Genomic DNA, 17,054 nt, shown 5'->3' on the forward strand with positions numbered 1-17,054 from the left:
AACAAGTAGACTTACCTGTTCCCATCTTGATCGTGGGTGATGACAGGAAGGCGGAGAGTGACAGTAGAATTAGTCTTCTTGAGAATGCTAGGGGCGGCAGGGGATGGGCAAGGCTTTGTGGCCACAGGTTGCCTCCAGCGCTCACCGAGAACTTGTTATTACAGCAGTATGCTTCTGCCTCATATTTTTCCTTGCTCCAACCCATCAAACTAGAAGGATTAATTTTTAGCATGATAAAGAAATATACACAATGAAGGTAGGATGGGGCAAAAGTAAATATAATCACCGATAACTTTATGGAAAGATATTTGGAAGGGCAGTCGAGAGACACAAAAGTTGACGCAGGGTTAAAGCTGGATCAGAATTGTAAAGACAGCATGAGAGAGAAGATCAAGAGACCAGTGCTCCCTTCTCTTGGTATTAAGCCTTTCACTATTGCCATTCACTGCTATCATGCACATCCATAAAGCTGCCATCCTTGTGCTATCATGCACCTGGAATGCGATATCATGCACACAAAACCTGCGTTAATTGGGGGATTTGAGTCACCCGGCCATGCGGTACACAGCAGTTGATTAATTTTTGGTGCTACATCATCAACCATCCTTGCTCACTGTTTGGTTAACGCTCCTGCTATTCGCCTGCTTCCTCAGTCAAGCGGGCATCTCTGCATGAACAACAGTGAAAGCTGCCTTGCGCTTGGTTGGTGAAACAACCACCACATGTGCAACGTTATGCAAAGCGAACAAGATGGTGTTGATCTGTGTTTGTAAACAAAGGAGGCGTTGTAGCTATGTGGGTGTGGCCAGTGGGTGCAGCCTCTGCTGCATCTTCTTACATTCTATGAATGTTTTATTGACTACCAATGCTGTTTGTGGTAAACAGTCCCTATAAAACAGCTAAGGGAATATTGTGAGGAGGTGTTGTTGGTAGCCATTTTGTAGCAATCAGCTTACTGACTGTCCAGTTTGGACCATCCCTCAGTTGCGGTGAGTTGTCGACTAACAAGTGAACTGAACCTGTTTTTGTGTGATAACAATGGCTGAGCAGCGGTGCAGGAATCCCTTAACTATCACTGAGCATAATAAAGTGGCATTGTAAGTGTTTTAATAAATATACTATGCACTGGAGGCCACCAATTCAAGATCCTGATGCAGCACACAGAAATGGAAGCTCGTAGGCGATTTTTCTCTTGTCGGGTGATTCAGCGTTGGAACTCCTTGCCCTCTGATGTGGTTAATGCTCCAAGCCTGTCAACTTTTAAGTCTAAGCTACAACTACTTCTGAGTGCTGAGCTCTCCTCCTTTTATTTACCCTTTGCTAACTGTACCTTCTATAACTTTTAATTCTACTGTTCAAGTCTGTCATTACGTAAAGCTGAAGTTTATTTTAATTGGAAGACACACTCAACCAGTCACTATGTCAATTGTATCTATAATGCTGCCTGCTCGCCTGACTGGAGTGTCTGACTATTACTTTTGGGCCTTGCCTTCCCCGCCCAGTCTAGGCTGGTTGCCGGTTGGTATGGCCCTACCAGGTGAGAATACCAGGGACAGTGTTTGGTGGGAAAATATGTCCAAAGAGAGGTATCACAAAATGTAGGAAAATCAGCTGACCAATAACCAAATGAATTATTCCCATCGATTCTTATATTCAGCTAACAGGCATTTCTGCTATCATGCGCAATTTCGTAACCAATTAGGCATGATAGCTGGGGTATGGGTGTAGTTATGTGAGTTTGGTAAAGGTAAAGTCAGGGGCATACACGCTATAGTTCCGTGTGGCCTCGGTGCTCATTGCTGTCGCATTGGCCCTTGAACCTGTTGTGGGAGGAGTCATACATCACGGCAGCTATTATAAATAAAATTAGCCTCTGACACTAACAGGCAGGGGCCGTCCATAAGACCCCTCAAGAAAGCCCACACTACAGGCAGCACATAAAAAAAAAAGTAAATTCGAGCCCCAGATCGGTGCCATTATTTTGAATGCCGGATAAACATGTTCTACTACGGTAATAATATAGTGTTAAAAACACAAAGATCGCACACTATAGCACAAACATTAGCGGACACGAGCGCGCTGGTGCTACCTCTGTGACTGTACAACACGGACTGAAGGCGGCATCACACTGGGCATTTTCCTCCATCTGTTGTAGCTAGGAGCAACCGCAGTTGCCCGTGCACCCAACCAGGAGCAAGTTTGTTTACGTTGCGGATACAGGCAACCAACCTTGGTCGTGTGTGATGCACACCCAGAAAAGTTGGAGTTTGCCAGTTGATCTTTGGGGAGGTGGCATCATTAACATTTCAGTAACACTCAGCTATGCAGAAGTCTAGATCTTTTAGCATATTTTTTTCAATATTCATCCTCACCTCAGCTCAACTCATTCAGACAGAGGAAGAGACCCTGCACCCTTCCCCGGGCATTACACTGGTGGCTTATGCGGTGTGATGTTTCCACATAGGGTGCCTGCAGAAGCTCAATCCCTGTGTAACTCAGCCTTCCTCCCCTGCCTCCCCTCAAGTAAAAACACCCAACACCACATAAAATATGAAGAGCGCCATGCAGCTCTCATTGTGCACATCCAAATGCTATTGTTTATTCTACATTTTAATTTTCATTGCAGAATTGGATAGTTCAGTGCACTGCTTTTGTCTATTTTTGGGTCTTTGTTGATTTTTTCCCCAGATTTGGCTGGATTCAACTGAAAAAAAGCTAAAATAGACCCTCGGGATGTCCAGACTATTGGATGCCCGATTATTAGACTTTTACTGTAGTTAGCTTGCAAAGTAACACTTAGATATTGGGCAAAACTATTTAGCATATGTACATAATATCTTATTAAAGAGGAGAAAACATTTTCTGTAAAGTTTTGAATTATAATGAATTAAAAAGCATTTGTATTAAAACAAATATGAATTTTGATATTTTACCATAAAGTTCAAAGTTTGAGAATCCAGGTTCAGAATGTCATTGCATTCCTCTTTGGAGGGAGTGAAGGTGATACAGCAGTTCCTGAGTGTTCCACCATGGTAGCTGGGCAGTTCTAAGGTCAAGTTAAGCTGTTGGTCTCCCTTTCCAGCTGTGGTGACATTTGGGGGACCAGGCTCTAAAGAACAAGAGATCGAGGTTATCCTCAGCATGGTTTATAAATATAGCCCCCCCCCAAAAAAAAAATATATGAGGTTACTGTTCTAATAGCTCAGATTGAAAACAAGTTGCAAGAGGTAACATATATACGCAATCTGCACTTTGTGTATTTTTGTATCTCCTGATTCCCACTTCACTACTCTACCCTCACACGACCTCTGTGTGTCATGAAACACACAAAAAATTAATCCAGACACAGGAAGGGTTTTACTAGTGCAGAGGATCGAACCACTGGTCTCAAATATAACTGGATTGATAAACTCCGTGCAAATCTTGAGTCCCGCAGCCGCCATCTTTAAATTTCCATAGACCGAGGTATTTATATAAAAATTCTGGCATCAACGCTTGCTGAGTGGCAGTACGATGCGATAAAGCACTTCCTTACGAATTTATTGAATTTTAAAATGCCCTAACTACTAGCTTTTCATTTGTTTTCGTCACCAGTCTCCATATGTTGGACAAAACAAAGCTTTTTCGAGTTATTTGACAGTTAAATCCTCTATACAGAATATGTGTTTTGTTTCAAAGTACTATTTCATTGGATTAGGAAAGAACAAATGCTAGAGTTCACTAAAAATGACCACAAAAATAATGTCTTCATGTAACATTAATCTTTGTTGCCCATTTAAATGATTGTCAATATTCTAAATCTATGATATAAAAGAGGATCAGTATAACGGGTAACTACAGCATGTTACACTAACTAGCTAATTACACGTAGTTGGGACTGAGTTGTGTGAAACAGTCACAGTGTTGGCCACGGTGAAGATTTTGTGTGAATTACAAATGCAGTCGACCTTGTTTTCATTGGATTGGAAAAGGTTAATGTTATAATTTACAAAAAGAAAAAAAAAAAAATAATAATATTACTGCATGTAATTAGCTAGTTAGTGTAACATGCTTTCCCATTTAAATGTTTTCTTTTTTAAATCTAAGATTTAGAATATTGATAATGTAATCTTTTTAATGGGCGACCAAAAGAAATGTTACACGCAGACATTATTTTCGTGGTCTTTTTTTAGTAAACCCCAGCACTTGTTCTTTCCCAATCCAATGAAATAGTACTTTGTAACAAACACATATCAAATATGGTATCTAGAGAATGTAATGGTTAAATAATGCAAAAACATGTTGATTTGTGCAACATATTGAGACAGGTAATGAGTGTTTTTTCACATAAACAAATAAAAAGCTAGTAGTTAGGGCATTGAAAAATTCAATAAATTTGTAAAGAAGTGCTTTATCACATCCTACTTCCACTCATCAAGCTCTGATGCCGGAATTTTTACATAATTACCTCAGCTTTGGGAATTCAAAGATGGCGGTTGTGCACTTTAAAGATTACTACCTGGCTAGCACAGAGAAAGCCAACTCATTTATATTAGTGATCAGTGGATCGAACCCGCTACCGGTGAGATAGGAAAGCCACTCCTTAACCAGTCAGCCAAAGAGGTATACCCCCACTCACAAAGTGTGTTTGGGAGGCTTTCCCCTCAGGTGGGTCAGGCACTACATTTTCATTTTGCCATAAAACAGTAAACTGAACATATAACAGCGGCACTGTAATCATCACTGTATTATGATGCGTTATGACCCGTGCGCTGATTTTAACAGTGAGTGTGAAGAGGGTATTTGAATCCACAGCCCTTTACAGCTCTTTAATTATAATTATTTGTGAGTCTTCATTGTGGGATGTTTTAAAGATTTATGGTGTGGGAGGAAAACTGCTTAGTGCAATAAAGTCTTTCTATGAGGATGCATCTTCATGTGTCAAAATTACTGGAGAAACAAGTGAACATTTTGAGATAAAAGTGGGCTTAAGACAAGGGTGCGTCATGTCACCATGGTTATTCAATATTTATATGGATGGTGTTATTAGATAAATTAAGGGCAAAGTTGGAGAAGTTGGAGTAAGACTGTTCGCTGAGGGAAGGAAGTGGGTACTGAATTCGATACTGTTTGTTGATGACACGGTGCTCATTGCAGAAAATGAAAGTGACCTACAAGATTTGGTCAGTGTTTTTGATAGTGTCTGTAATAGGAGAAAGCTGAAAGTAAATGTCAACAAAAGTAAGGTGATGGTTTGTGAGCAAAAAAGAATGCAAAATAATTTTGAATGGTGAAGAAATGGAGGAGGTCAATGAGTCTAAGTACCTTGGATCAGTTACGTGTAAGCATGGTGGTATGGAGGGAGAGATAAGAGAAAGGGCATTGCAAGGAAGAAGGGTGGTAGGGTCTTTGGGACGAATCATGAATGGCAGAAGTGTGAGCATGGAGGTAAAGAGGGATTTGAGAAATACAATAATAGTACCAACCCTCACATATGCAAGTGAAACTTGGGCCTGGAATGAAAGTCAGAGGTCTAGAGTGCAGGCAGTGGAAATGAGTTATTTGAGGAGTGCTTGTGGTGTGAGTAGAATGGATGGAATGAGTAATGAAAGTGTGTACGAGCATTTTGGAATGTGTCACAGGGGTGAAGGGAAGAAGTGTGGAGTGGTGGAAGAAGTGAAGAGACAGACCTTAAAGTGGTTTGGCCACAAGGAGTGAATGGAGGAGAGTAAGATGACCAGAAGGGTGTATGTGAGTGAGATAGAGGGAGGGAATGATAGAGGACGACCTCCAGTGAAATGGAGGGATAGGGTACATAGTACGTTGAGGAGAGGGGGGAAAGATCTTTGAGAAACTTTAAGCAGGCAAGGAGGGAGTGTCTAGATAGAGAAAGTTGGAAGCTCTTCTGCCGTGGCCATCCCCTGGTGGGAGCTCCTAGGAGCAGGCGTCGATGAAATGATGAATGATGATGATCTTCATGAAAATACTTTAGGAGAGGTCTGTCACAGGGCTACAGAGTCTATTTACATGATATATTTAACTTTACTTATATTTTCAAAAATATTAGTAATTGAAAAATAATGGTAATGTGACTACTCCAGTACTTTAAATTAATGTCTGCATATACTTTCAGGGGAAAATGTAGATGAGACATGCAAAGTAACATTACAACAAACATATTAGGTCCATTCTGCCATAGCTCCATTACACTTTTAATGGGAGTCACTAAAGGAAAAAAAGTTATGGAAACATACAAAAAAAACAAAAGTATCTGATGTAACCCAGACATTTTGTGATTTTTGTTTTGTTCGTAAATCAAAATGCTCATAAACTAAGGCACTCATAAACCAAGGTATTACTGTGTTTGTCACAGAAAAAAGTGCATGCATTAACCAGATACATGTGATAACCAATGAAGGTTTCTCATACTCACCCTTTTCTTCAACTTTGACCGTGTAGTTGTATCCATAATCAGTGCCACCATCATTTTTCTGTTCAATCTTAAAAAAAAAGCATTTATTATACCTAACAGAAATCCCTAGTGAATCAAAATACTAAGTATACAATTCATTTATTTCTGTGAAGAAATTAAAGACTAAGAATTATGACTTGAAAGTTAGCTTTCCACATTCATACTCTATGACAAGTAGTGCATGCTTCACCAACACTTTACTACTTACTTTATAATTATAAACATTCCCCAGCTCCAACCCTGTGATGTTGTGGCAACGATTTGAAGCTGAAGTGCCACAAGACTGCAGTTCTTGCCATTTAGTCTCATTGGTCCCATTTCTTGCAAAACGCCACATTTTAATTTTCCCATTTGATGGACAAGGATCATTCCATTTCAGCTGAATAGCAGAGTCAGACAGGGAGATGTGGGTCACATTCACAATGGGAGGAGGCTCTGAGGAAGAAAACCAAAGTTAACCAGCTTGATGGTACTGAAAAGAAACCACTATGGTGATTCAGTGTTAAAATAAATTATCTGAGACTGAGGGTGAAGAAGGGTTCAGCAGTGAGAGGTTGGTATGAAAAGATGGAATGCATGAACAAGAGAATGCATCCAGACTTCCCTCCGATCCAGAAGCTCCAAGATGCATGCATAGGACTAACATAATAAATGAATGTATCATTTCACTGCTGCAGTTGTTTTCCTGCATGCAGAACAAGGTTGGTGTGATGTTATCTGGTAGTTTTGACTCCAACATATTCCAATAGTTCTGTATGTATAGGGCAAGGGAAAAATATTAACCAATATGTTCCAGTAATAAAATCAAACCAGCCTTGGTTTGGAAATATTCATCTCAGTTCAATATTTTTTTTCAGATGCTTCCTATTTTGCAAACTGCCCATGAGTGAGAGCCTTCATTTGTTCACATTCCTGGATCTCTCTCTCTCTCTCTCTCTCTCTCTCTCTCTCTCCTAGTCTTTATGCTGCCCTTCTACTGAGTCCAGTGCATGTCTTTTAGCCAGTCCAGCTACTCAAGGTCAGCACCTGGTCACACACTTTGGTCAACACCTGTACTACTGCCAAACTGGTTTACTTGTTCCTGCTTTTCTTGCACTATGCTAAACAAGTTTGAGCACAATGTTTCTTTGCAGACCCCTAAGCCATGGGGTGTTTTTGTGTGTGAATAAGTCATTCCTGTGTTGCACCTGTGGGTAGCATGGGAATTGGGCATTCTAGGTAAAAACGTGTCCTCTCTCGCGAGAAGTCTTTCCTAGGAAAGAGGTCTGGTCAGTGCTTTTTGACAGACTATTCTGTCTCCTATATAATTAGCTTTTCAAAGCAGCTAGGTACTCATAGACTTGCCTCCTCACCAGCGGTAGTCAACCCGTAGCCTTCCCAGCCAAGTGTGCCTCGACCTGCCCTGACTTATGGCCACTTACTCTGTACATTCTGCATGTTTCGTAATTAAGAAGAAAACATGCAAAACACACCAAAGCTTTTACTCATGCCTTGCCTTACCTTCAAGACATGCCATTGCAAGGATCAACATACTCATATTTTATCCAATATTGCATAACCATAATAGATTATCCTGCAATCTCAATCTGCAATGTATCACCAAACTGGTGATGGGTAAAGGTAAGTCTGGGTCCCTTTATGGTTGTCAACGACAGCAGGGGTGCATCATTTATGCTTAACACTCATTTTATCAGCGACAAATTGAGAAATGTTTGGAAAGCATAAATCTTGAAGTGCACCTTGTGTCACAATGCAGTTGAATAACAGATGATGAAAGATGTGGCGTGTTGGTCGTGGCACTCATTGAATGCTTTTGTTCTACACTGCTATATATATACCTACTATATAGAACACAACACAAGGTCCAAGTTTCAAGGGAGGGAAATCTATGATGTCACTGAGCCTTTGCAATTTAAACTAAAATGTTTATCGGGTTGGTGAGAAGCGCTGTGGAGACTTACCTCTGGCATTTGTGGAGAAGTTTATGTTTCTTCTGTCTCCAGGCCCAATGTTGTTCCCCACTTCTGCAGTCACTTGATACGTCTCACCATGTAGATAGTCAGAAAAAGATGCGTTTGCTGTAGTGTCCGAGAGTTTAGTGAAATTTTTCAATGTGGTGAGAGGGTCTGAGCAGGCCAGTTTGGCATGAAGAGTGAAGGTGACTGTTGCATTTGGCCCATTGTAGTTTTCACAGCCACCAGACACATTGACGAAGCAGGTCAGAGTCTTCCCAGCATCAACACATTCAAGACTTGTAATGTTTACACTGGGCACTGACAAAAGAGAACCTCTGTGAGCATATTAAAAGCTATTAATATAGCAAGATTTATGTTCTATAGTGTTACTACATACATAGTACTTATTACCATTACAAATTAGAAAGACCTGTTAGAATGTGATATTATGGGACCCATTGCCTGTTACAGGAGGATGTGATGTGAGTTTACTGTTTAGTAAATGTATCACATGAAGTAATTATGTGGTGATATAAAAGAAAATGAACAAGCATATTTTGATGCGCGTGTACTTCATTCTTAAAACAATAGAATACATAGAGGATGTTCAAATATCTATATTATGTAAGAATTGTCGGTGTATTTAGGTCCATTTGTTGGAAAAAAACGTAGCAGGGCTTTGGCTGCCCTATATTACCCTCAGAGAGTGTGACCACCTCGGAGCAGCTGGGGCGGCTGTCAGCCTTGGGGGAGCTTGCCACCACACACACATTGTAGGCTGCGTATTGCAACAAGGCAGTGGTATTGTACTCAAGTGTGGTGAGAAGGTGCTGGTGACGCCTCTCCGTGTCATTAACCCGGCAGTCATGGCGGTGTAAAAGCTGTTGGGTTGAAAACATAATGTAAGCTGGATAGGCTAAGCACCCTTCGTAAGAGCAAGCTTGAGGATCCAAATGAAACATAGAGATGCTTGCTGACTACTACACCATGAAGGCACTGTGTGAGATAATAGTTTTGATTGGTCGTGAAGCATGAAAACCCATTTTTGGTGGACAAGGAAAGGCTAGTGTTCGTTGGATACCTAAGGGTCACCCTCCTCGATGGATAATCTCAGATGCAATTGCCAAAACACATGTCTCATTTGGAAGCTTTGCCTTCCAAGCTGCACGAGGTGAAAAAATAATAAAATGATCTTCAGGTGGGCAGGGTGATGAGCATTTGATTAGGCTTTAGGCATAGCAAACAGTACCATTTCAGTCTCAGCCTGGCTAACAGAGTGCCCGAAATAATGTGAGATGGTATGTCTGCGGTTAGGAAATGAAGACCAAGGTGGGAGGGAGAAACTGGTGCACTAGCATCCCTCGTCTAGAGAGGGTGGGCTTTCGTCAATAGGTAGATCAGCCTTCGTCATTTGCACCCAAGCAGTTGGAAGTTGCCTACTCGGAGGGTCCGCCACGTAGCTTCAACTGATCAAAGTCCTTAGCCCAATAAGCCCTCTGCTGATCCATGTCTGACACAAGGCAACCTTTATCTAAACCTATCAATAGTGGTGTTCCGCAAGGCTCTGTCCTATTTCCCACTCTCTGTTGTTTATTGATAATCTTTCCAAAACAAACTGTCCTATCTATTCTTACGTCGACGACTCTAATCTGCACTACTTTTGATAGAAGACCCTCCCAACAGGAACTACATGATTCCAGGCTGGAGGCCGTGGAACCCTTAACCTCAGACCTTAGTCACCTTACTATCATTTCTGATTGAGCAGGAAGAACTTGGTGTCCTTCAACGCCTCAGAAACTCAATTTCTCCATCTGTCAACTCGACACAATCTTCCAAACACCTATCCCCTATTCTTCGATAACACTCAGAGTCCCCCTCTTCTACACTAAACATCCTCGGTCTATCCTTTACTCAAAATCTTAACTGGAGGCCTCATATTTTCTCTCTTATCAAATCAGCTTCCTCGAAATTCGGCATTCTGTATCGTCTCCACCAGTTTTTCTCCCCCTCACAGATGCTGTCCATATACAAGGGACTTGACCACCCCCGTATGGCGTATGCATCTCATGTTTGAGGGAGGAGGGGTGGGCTCCACACACACACAGCCCTCTTGGACAGAGTAGAGTCAAAGGCTCTTCGTCTAATCAACTCACCTCCTCATACTGACAGTCTTCTACCTCTTAAATTCCGCCGCCATGTTGCATCTCTTTCTATCTTCTATCGATATTTTCATACTGACTGATTTTCTGAACTTGTTAACTGGATGCCTGCAACCCCTCCCGCGACCCCGCTACACTCGACTTTCTACTCCAACTCATCGCTATGCTGTCCAAATCCCTTATGCAAGAGTTAATCAGCATCTTCATTCTTTCATCCCTTGTACTGGTAAACTCTGGAAGAATCTTCCTTTGTCAGTAGTTTCTCCTATGACTTGAATTCTTTCAGGAGGAGAGTATCAGGACAACTCTCCTTCCAAAATTGACCTCTCTTTTGGCCACTCTTCTAAACTCTTTTATAGGGACAGTGTTTTGCAGGCTTTTTTTCATTATTTCTCATTTCTTTTTTTATGCCCTTCAGCTGCTCCTTTACTGTAAAAAAAAAAAAAAAAAAAAAAAAAAAAAAAAAAAAAACACTCTTCATATAGGACCCACCTGAGAGGGAGGCTTGGCGCGGAGCTCTTCAGGAATCTTTAAGCAGGTCAAAGGTCATTTGTGTTGAAATGGTTCTCAACAGGCCCCCCGCTAGTTAGTAAGTAGTTCTCTGCGAGACTCCTGACATCTCTCTCTCCTTGTATTCCGCTCTAGTCCTAAGCGACAGAACCCTATATTGGTCTCAATTCCCAGCAAGCCCATGGCATTGTGACTTTTCTCACTGTTTTCCAGCATCTCCTCGAAGGCAAAACCACTCCTTGATCTTGGGAGCTCTCCAATGCACGCCTTTGAAGTCTGAAGTTTCACGTTTGAAGGTATCTCACAGTTCTACAGAGCTCTCAACGGTCTTGAGCACATTGGGCCGATTAAAGATTGTCACTGCATAATACTCATGGGCCATAAGTCAAGTCTTTCAGTCTCTCGATATGAAACAGAGACGTAATCACACTGCAGTATTACATCTCTAGATTCTTCTTGACCTGACATGAAGCTTAAGTGATGCAACAATAAGCCTAAGGTCAATTCCAAAGAACTCTGCACCAAGTCAAGCTGTGTGCAGCTCAGGTCTCTGGCACCTAGGACCTGCAATTCTCAACTTCCTGGATCTTGCAAAATTCAGAAGGAGAGAGCTGTTGGTATTTCTGGTACCTAAACCATGGAGAACTAACACATAACTCAAAGCCAATTCTGCCAGTGCCAGTAGTAGCATTAAGTCCCCCAAGACAATGAATGTGTCTTGGGTGGGGGGGGAGGGGGCACTGGTCTAATACAGAGTTGAGTTTGACACAGAGCACCTCCTTCTCTGAAGTTTCACACATCGGTAGAAGCCTGCACTGCAACAAGAGACCGAGTGTGTAGCTACTTCAGCTTCACTTGCAATTTATGCTCACAAGAGAAGGATGAAATGCATATATAGGTACATAACCTTAAGAGAGAGCACGTACGACTTACCTCGTGGGAAATGAAGTAGTAGGTGTCCTTGTCAGTGGAGGCTTTCCAAGAGGCCGAGAATCCACGGCGGAGAGAGGTGAGATTGACATCAGGGGAGGGCATATCTGCCAAACAGAGGAGTGGGAAAGGTAGGGCGGAATGCCGATTTACAAAGATATGACAAAAGAGTAAACATAGTGAACCATGAATATGGGTTCATTTGGATAATGATAAACGGTCTGTGATAACATGAATAAAATAGTACAAACAATGAAGCAAACAAAACATTTCTTTTCACTATCTGCAGTACATCAGCACTGATTTCTAAATCACCATTATGCTTGGACCTACTTCACTCTTCCTTCCTCCTCTTGGTTAAATGCAATACTCAGCCTCCCTTTCTCAGAGTGGTGTGCTGGCCACTTTGGTTTCACTCCCTGGCTGCTTATTCCTTTAGCATCATTTCTTTTGATCATTATTTCCTTTGTTTCATTACCTTAGCTATACTATGACATCCTACTTTTCCATTCTACTTACCATTTTCTTTACCTCCTTGTAAATTTGTAAGTTTTGCTTTCTTTTGATCTATTATTTTCCTAAGTTCGTTTTTTCATATAACTTTTTGTGAATGCATTTTTACGTTCCTCTTATATTTCGCTTTAAAACCATTTCCCGTGGCTGGCATAGAAATATTCACCCAAGGCAGCATCACAGATCATCTGCTTCACAAGAGCATTTTTGTGTAGAAGACCACAACAGAAAATTAAATATATGGGCATAATTATATTACGCTACCCAGAAGTCAACCCAGCCCACCAGGTTGTATATCTGTACGAGACATCCAGTGTGGAGGAAGCTAAGAGGGCTCCCACAGTGCTCGTGGACTGAGCAGGTTGGTGGGTTCTATCAGGTCTGCATGGAGACTTGTTCATAGGGATCCCCGGGATTGCATTGTAGGGGGGAGGTGCAAAATGAGTGCTCTTATCCCTTTTACAGCTTAGTTATTGTTGACTTACATAGTTATTCATAATGTCTTCTCCGAAATGTTTGTTTACCACTGGCCTTTATGACTCTTCATAAGAACATAAGAACAAAAGAACGTAAGGAGTCTGCAAGAGGTCGGTTGGCCTATACAAAGCAGCTCCTGTAAGCCTAATGAATTTATCCTCCTATTCTTGAATGTATCTATTGTGTATGTATGTATGTATCATGCAGGCCAAATCTTTAAACTATTTATTATTATCATTATTTTTCTTTTTTATATTTTATGGAGGTGGGAAGAGGCTGAAAAATAAACTGGTGGCTGGCATTACTTTTCTCACCTGTTCCTCACCCCTGCCTGGGCACCACCCGGTAAACACAGAGGCACGCACCTTTCCTGCAGTCCTTCCCGCGCTGGCAACCCTGTACGCAGGTTCCCGAGTCAGGGTGGCACTTATCATTGAGACAGTTTTGGCACTTCTGTTCACAGTCCGCACCATAGTGACCAGCGCGGCACTCTGGAAAACCACCACAGCCGACACTGATTAGTATTCTTACCTCTTAAACAATGAGGCTCAGCACCCAACGTAACTTCACCATCGTCGTTATTTCCTCTACTTCTGGTTCCAATTTTCTTGCTTGAATATACAACAACAACAACAATGGTGACACCTCCTCCTCCTCCTCCTCTTTTTCCTCTTCCTCTTCCTCCTCCTCCTCCTCCTCCTCCTACTACTACTACTACTACTACTACTACTCCTACTACCCCTACTACTCTACTACTACCGCTATTACTATCCCAATTACTATTATTGCTACTACTACTACTACTACTACTACTACTACTACTACTACTACTACTACTACTACTACTACTATTATTGCTGCTACTACTACTACTACTACTACTACTCTACTACTACTACCACTACTACTACTACTACTACTACTCTACTACTACTACTATTATTGCTACTACTACTACTACTACTACTACTACTACTACTACTACTAGTTTTTTCTACTGGTGCTGGTGCTGCTTCCGTTACTGCTACTAGGTACTTTTTTTTTTTTTTTTTACAGCAAGTGGAAAACAAAGACAACAAAGACATAAAACAGCCCACTAAATTCTGCTCCGAATAAGAGCAGAAGGGACAAGAGGCCAAAAGAAAGGTAATTTTCGGGTGGAGAGGTGTCTTGATACTCTCCTCTTGAATCAGTTTAAGTCATAGGCAGAAGGAAATACATACGAAGGAAGGCTATTCCAGAGTTTACCAGCGAAAGTATAACAGAATGAAGACGCTGGTTAACTCCTGCATAAGGGGTTTTGGATAGAATAGGGATGTGCAGGAGCAGAGAGTCGTGTGCAGCGGGGCAGTGGGATGGAGGGAGGCATGCAGTTAGCAAGTTCAGAAGAGCAGTCAGCATGAAAGTATCGATAGAAGATAGAAAGAGATGCAACATTGCGGCAAAATTTAAGAAGTATGCAAGTAAGAGGGGGGGAGCTGATGAGACGAAGAGCCTTTGACTCCACTCTGTCTACTACACATGAGATGCAGGCATACTCAAAGTGAACCCTACACTATGGACCGGAAACTTGCCCCACCCTTGTCATTAAGCTGTGAATTTTGGAAAATCAACCGTTTTGGCGTGAATCGCCATAACTCTCTTATTTCTTGGGCTACAGAAATGTTTTTGGTATCAATCGACGGCAAAATGAAAGGGCAATATGTTTTAATAAGCGACTGTGCTAAAAAAACCACTGGAAAGGGTAAAACAATCAATAAATTTGCAAAAAATATAAAAAGGCTAACAGACTTGGAGAGGCAGATTAATGCCTTTGGTAATAAGTGTCTACACAGAATCATGGGATATCGCTGGAATGCCTTTGTGTCAAACCAGCGACTACTTCGTGAGACTGATTCGACATATATTACCTGCATAGTCCGACAACGCCAACTCTGGCTATTCGGGCACGTGGCACGTTACCCAGAAGCTGATCCTGCTCATTGGGTTGCTTCTATAAGAGATAATCCTGAGTGGAGGAGGCCAAGAGAATGCCCACGGAGTTCCTGTCTTTAGAAAGTAGATAGATCCTGCCAGGAGTTACTTGGGATGAGAAAGGGGCCTGCATCGCGACTTGCCCGGGGGACCCCAGGGATTGGCATCATGGGGTGGGCGAGGCGACGCGCCCCCCCGGCGTATGCCCCCATTGATTGATTTGTCTGAATCACATTGACACAAATCTACTGCATGAAAACAGTATGTCTGTGTCTGTGTGATCCCATCCTGTCTTTGTGAGAGAAGCTTGTCCTTTGTAAACACGGCTCATCTTGTACACACAGCTTCCTGAGTTACTAAGTGGTATAAGTATTTATCACGAACATATTTCCGCCAAAAGACGAGGTTGATTCAGTTGATGTATGTGCATAGTTAATGCATATATTACAGAAAGCCTGATTAAACTCATCTTTGCATCGTTATAAAGAGACGGTGAGAAGAATTTGTGACTGTCAGGTTTGCAGGAGAACGGCTTTGTTTTGCAAGACATAGAGCAAAATGAGCAATGCTTTCTTTTATCATTATATTTCCATGAGAAATTATTTTAGTCTTTTTAATTATATATTGTGGTGAATTGCCTCACAGCTGTTTTAGACAAGCAAATGAGTGGCATTGATTGTATTTTGGTCACCTTCCCGCTGAAGCACCGGATACAGTGCTGCCATCTACCAAAAATTTGTTTAGAGAGTACCCGGTCACTAGATGGCGTCGTGAGCGCTGCCATGTGATGAGGTTTGTTAAGAAAGATGGCGTCAGGAGTCAGGAGTAATAATAATAATAATAATAATAATAATAATAATAATAATAATAATAATAATAATAATAATAATAATAATAATAATAATAATAATAACACACACACACACACACACACACACACACCTTTTGAGCAGGTCCGACCAGGCTGATCATGTGAGAAACCTGCGGCACAGGAACAGCCATACGGATAAGGCTGGCAGATGGTGAGTCCTCGACAGCTTCTCTCCCGCTCCTCTTCCTCTCCCACCTGAGTGCCACGCAAGTCTTGGCTGCAGCTGAACTGACACTTATTTCCGAACCATCCCGCTGGACAGGCTGTGGCAGGCGAGAAAAGTTTGTGAAGGCGGTGGTAGTGGCGGTGCTTACAATAATTATTAACATGCCTCTCAGGACAGATGGGCCGTCTCCTTGGACACATCGGTAAGGACACACGTCATCTGCTTTACGTCATCTGTGCCCTGCTGAGCGGTGCCTTACCGTACTGGCAGGTTTTCCCGATGAAGCCCGGCGCACACACACAGGTTCCCAGGTGGCTGTGGCACTGGCCGCCGTTGAGGCACTGTGGGCATTTCTCTTGACATTTTGGGCCGTACCGATCCTTATGGCAACCTATTGGGACGATGGCGTGGAAAGATAATGGGGTTAAATGTTAAATTAAATATTAGGAATAAAATAATATTCAAAAGTTAAAAAAAATTAACGTGAAACTTATGATATTAAAGCACTCATTCGATTTCTTTATATCATGTTTTGATGATTTCGTGACATGGTATTCATCTCAATAGTGAAACAATCCATTATAGGCAGATTACATGAGCCAAAATGTTACTACAACGAAAAGTATTTAGTTTTATGAAAATACATATTTCGGAGTCACAGCTGGGCGTCGGTTTTCACATGATAAGTACAAAAGTAACTCGTACGAAATCGGGTTTGTGCTAAAGCGAGGTGTTGTTTAGTGGAATCTATTAATAGAGTGGTATTGGGGGAGAGAGAGAGAGAGAGAGAGAGAGAGAGAGAGAGAGAGAGAGAGAGAGAGAGAGAGAGAGAGAGAGAGAGAGAGAGAGAGAGAGAGAGAGAGAGAGAGAGAGAGAGAGAGAGAGAGAGAGAGAGAGAGAGAGAGAGAGAGAGAGAGAGAGTCCTATTTTTCATATAACCAATCAGGCAGACAGGATGGTGTACAGACATGGAAAAGGGAGAGTAAAATTAACATGTAAATGACTCCTTTTCCTAAGAAGGCGGATCATCAGCCTGCCGAGGAACGCA

At 41.8% G+C, this 17,054-nt stretch overlaps 1 protein-coding gene across 15 annotated transcripts in view; it reads right to left on the bottom strand.

Moving 5' to 3' along the window:
* Positions 1 to 17,054, bottom strand: part of LOC126981044 (receptor-type tyrosine-protein phosphatase F-like) — an 83,820-nt gene that overhangs the window by 54,152 nt on the left and 12,614 nt on the right. For 4 of the 15 annotated variants that reach the window (XM_050831688.1, XM_050831702.1, XM_050831700.1 and 1 more), the window contains 9 exons: positions 16,266 to 16,397; positions 15,912 to 16,103; positions 13,361 to 13,486; positions 12,009 to 12,112; positions 9,104 to 9,287; positions 8,413 to 8,724; positions 6,660 to 6,886; positions 6,413 to 6,479; positions 2,934 to 3,109 (listed from right to left, as the gene is read on the bottom strand). The exons of 3 other annotated variants lie outside the window; for them this stretch is intronic. In XM_050831688.1, the coding sequence (XP_050687645.1) occupies positions 2,934 to 3,109; positions 6,413 to 6,479; positions 6,660 to 6,886; positions 8,413 to 8,724; positions 9,104 to 9,287; positions 12,009 to 12,112; positions 13,361 to 13,486; positions 15,912 to 16,103; positions 16,266 to 16,397 (1,520 nt within the window). The remainder of the gene's footprint in view (positions 1 to 2,933; positions 3,110 to 6,412; positions 6,480 to 6,659; positions 6,887 to 8,412; positions 8,725 to 9,103; positions 9,288 to 12,008; positions 12,113 to 13,360; positions 13,487 to 15,911; positions 16,104 to 16,265; positions 16,398 to 17,054) is intronic. 8 more of the 15 variants (XM_050831699.1, XM_050831690.1, XM_050831689.1 and 5 more) reach the window with 7 other exon arrangements.

The sequence above is a fragment of the Eriocheir sinensis genome, chromosome 46 (assembly GCF_024679095.1).
Source record: "Eriocheir sinensis breed Jianghai 21 chromosome 46, ASM2467909v1, whole genome shotgun sequence".
Taxonomy (NCBI): domain Eukaryota; kingdom Metazoa; phylum Arthropoda; class Malacostraca; order Decapoda; family Varunidae; genus Eriocheir; species Eriocheir sinensis.